General features: G+C 56.3%; 1 protein-coding gene across 1 annotated transcript in view; it reads left to right on the top strand.

Annotated features, from left to right (window-relative positions):
• The window catches only part of LOC102474069 (long-chain fatty acid transport protein 1), a 34,286-nt gene that overhangs the window by 29,689 nt on the left and 1,168 nt on the right, over positions 1–3,429 (top strand). The window contains exons 13-17 of the mRNA XM_027771281.1: positions 251–272; positions 1,137–1,256; positions 1,628–1,765; positions 1,845–2,009; positions 2,618–2,764. Of these exons, the coding sequence (XP_027627082.1) occupies positions 251–272; positions 1,137–1,256; positions 1,628–1,765; positions 1,845–2,009; positions 2,618–2,764 (592 nt within the window). The remainder of the gene's footprint in view (positions 1–250; positions 273–1,136; positions 1,257–1,627; positions 1,766–1,844; positions 2,010–2,617; positions 2,765–3,429) is intronic.

The raw sequence follows: 3,429 nt of genomic DNA, 5'->3' as shown, positions 1-3,429 counted from the left end.
TCGTAGGGGGTGGGGCAATGGATGGGGCGGAGCTGGGTACCAAAGTGGGCGGGACCCAGCTGGGACAGGGCGCCTGAGGGGGCGGGGCACGGGCTGGGAACTGCCTCTTGACTAGTCCCAGGGCTGTGTTCCTGTCGAATGAATGGCCTGGATTGGTGCAGAAGTGTCAGCCAGGGAATGGGGCGGGGCTTAGGGGGAATACCTAGGACCCCTCTCACGCTCAGCCAGAGGGTCAGTGTGGGGCCTGCAGGGACTCTCCTCCCACATGCAAGGTTAGTCATGTCACTGTCCTTCAGTGAGGCAGAGGGTTTAAAATGCCATGGCTGTGTGTCCCAGGCAGCTTACTCAACCTCTCTGTGCCTGTGATTCTGTGGGTGTAAGAGTCAGCATGGAGACTAGAGCTCTGGGGACCCAGGGCTGGCTTTATTTTTCACTTTTGCTATAGGGCATGTGCGCTCACCAGAGAGAAAGCGAGAAAGCAAGCCAACAGGTGCAGAACTGGAACCGCAGTCAGCCATGTGGGCGTTCAGGGCCTTCACCAGCCACCTGCTGACCCTCTCTTTTTAAAATTTTTAAGAGGTTTTTTGCTGCAGGGTGTGCATGCTCACCAAAGAGACAGACAGAGACAGAGAGACAGAAAGCGAGAAATCACCCCCCAGGAAGATGGCCATGCCACAACCCCTTCTCCTCCATTCTCCTCTTGGGATTTTGGGCACACGTGGACATATGCCTGGAGTGAATTTTTTATTTTTCCTTTGGAGAGGTTTTTGCTATAGGGCACGTGCACTCACCAGAGAGACAGAAAGAGACAGAGAGACAGAACGTGAGAAATCATCCCCCAGGGGAGATGGCCACACTGCCATCCCTTCTCCTCCATTCTCCTCTCGGGATCTTGGGCACGCACGCACACGCACCCAGCATGAGTTTTAAGCCACCAGGTCTGGGACGTGAACCGCGGTCGACTACATGGGAGTCCAGCGATGTAGCCATTACGCTAACTGCTGGTTCCCTACCTTTTGCTCACTCTGATCCCTCCCACCAGGTCACAGAGCCTAGGGGACCCTAAGGGCCGGGTTCTCTGCCCTGGGGCAGTGCAGGCTCCGCTGCCCCCCTCTAACCTGTACCTCCCCTCCCAGGTCGGCTCCTGTGGCTTTCAAAGACGCATCCCGCCTCCAGTGTAACCCAAGTGAAGGTCAACGAGGACACCATGGAGCTGCTTAGGGACGCCCAGGGCCTCTGCATCCCATGCCAGGCGGGTGAGCAGGGTCTCCCTGGGACCAGGAGTTAGTGTAATGGCTATGTCGCTGGACTCCCATGTAGTTGATCGCGGTTCGGGTCCCGAACCCGGTGGCTTAAACTCACGCCGGGCGCGTGTGCGTGCGTGCCCAAGATCCCGAGAGGAGAATGGAGGAGAAGGGATTGCGGCGTGGCCATCCCCCCTGGGGGGTGATTTCTCGCTTTCTATCTCTCTGTCTGGCGAAGGCACGTGCCCTAGAGCAAAAAACTCTCCAAAAAACAAAGACAAACAAAAACAAAAAAACAAAGCAGGGTCCCCCTTACCCCGCAGAGCGGGAAAGATCAGGGGGGCCCCGGCCCAGCTCAGCCTCTGCCCCCCACCCCTCCCCAGGGGAGCCGGGCCTCCTCGTGGGTCAGATCAACCAGCAAGACCCGCTGCGCCGCTTCGACGGCTACGTCAACGAGAATGCCACCAGCAAGAAGATCGCGCACAGCGTCTTCCGCAAGGGCGACAGCGCCTACCTGTCAGGTGCAAGGCCCACCAGACCCCCGGGGCGGGCTGCACGGGTGGGAGCCGCCGTCCCACCGCCCCCTCTCCCCTCCGCCAGGTGACGTGCTGGTCATGGATGACCTCGGTTACATGTACTTCCGGGACCGCAGCGGCGACACCTTTCGCTGGCGCGGGGAGAACGTCTCCACCACCGAGGTGGAGGGCGTGCTGAGCCGCCTGCTGGGTCAGACAGACGTGGCCGTCTATGGGGTGGCCGTGCCAGGCAAGCTGGGGGGCTCAGGGGGTGGTCTTGGGGTACCCAGCAGAGCCCAGGCAGAAGGGGCTTGGAGATTTAAATACCCTTGGGCTGTGCACAGCCCGGACAACTGTACAAGGGAGGCCAGATGGGAGCGCTGGGTCTGGACACCCGGCAGGTGCATGAGGTTGAGCCTGGGTGCTGCCATCTAGAAAATGCGGTTCAATGGGACCAGCAGTTGGCGTAATGGCTATGTCGCTGGACTCCCACGTAGTCGACCGCGGTTCGAGTCCCGGACCCGGTGGCTAAAACTCACGCCGGGCACGTGTGCGTGCGTGCCCAAGATCCCGAGAGGAGAATGGAGGAGAAGGGATTGCGGCGTGGCCATACCCCCTGGGGGGTGATTTCTCGCTTTCTGTCTCTCTGTCTCTCTGTCTTTCTGGCGAGCGCACGCGCCCTATAGCAAAAATCTCTCCAAAAAAAAAAGATTAAAAAAGACAAGAAAAAGTCCTGATTCAGGGCTGCAGGCAGAGTAGGAGGAGCCGGAGACCTGGGATGAAGGACAGCGGTTCATGGGCACGTGGTGCCCCGCCATGGAGGAAGGGCCGGGGTTCTAACTGAGCGTCTCTCTGCAGGAGTGGAGGGGAAAGCGGGCATGGCGGCCATCGCTGACCCCCACAGCCAGCTGAACCCCGACGCCATGTACCAGGAGCTGCAGAAGGTGCTGGCACCCTACGCCCGGCCCATCTTCCTGCGCCTCCTGCCCCAGGTGGACACCACAGGTGCGTCCTGCCCCTGTCCATCTGTCTGTCTGTTCGGCGGTAATGATTTCTTCATGGTAATGCTGGCTCTGACCATCATGGGTTTCGGCCAGCCGATGGGAGCTCTGGCTCAGGAGGGCCCTTTTCTCTCTCTCTCTCTCTCTCTTAAAAATAATTTTATCTAACTTCATTATTATTATTACTATTTTCCAATTTGATCAGAGAAAGATGGAAAGTGAGAAAACAAGCCTCCAGATCTGGGATTTGAACTGCAGTCAGTCTTGTGGGAGTTCAGGACCTTATTTATTTATTTAATTATTTAATTTATTGTGGTTTTTTTTGAGAGGTTTTTGCTATATCATTTTATCTAACTTCATTATTATTATTACTATTTTCCAATTTGATCAGAGAAAGATGGAAAGTGAGAAAACAAGCCTCCAGATCTGGGATTTGAACTGCAGTCAGTCTTGTGGGAGTTCAGGACCTTATTTATTTATTTAATTATTTAATTTATTGTGGTTTTTTTTGAGAGGTTTTTGCTATAGGGTGCGTGCGCTCTCCGGAACAACAGAGAGAGACAGAGAGACAGAAAGTGAGAAATCACTCCCCAGGGGGGATGGCCACGCCGCAATCCCTTCTCCTCCATTCTCCTCTCGGGATCTTGGGCACGCACGCACATGAGCCTG

The sequence above is a fragment of the Tupaia chinensis genome, unplaced genomic scaffold (genome assembly GCF_000334495.1).
Source record: "Tupaia chinensis unplaced genomic scaffold, TupChi_1.0 Scaffold000201_1, whole genome shotgun sequence".
Taxonomy (NCBI): Eukaryota; Metazoa; Chordata; class Mammalia; order Scandentia; family Tupaiidae; genus Tupaia; species Tupaia belangeri.
Note: the sequence above shows the minus strand (reverse complement) of the source record. Positions and strands in the feature narration are given on the sequence as shown.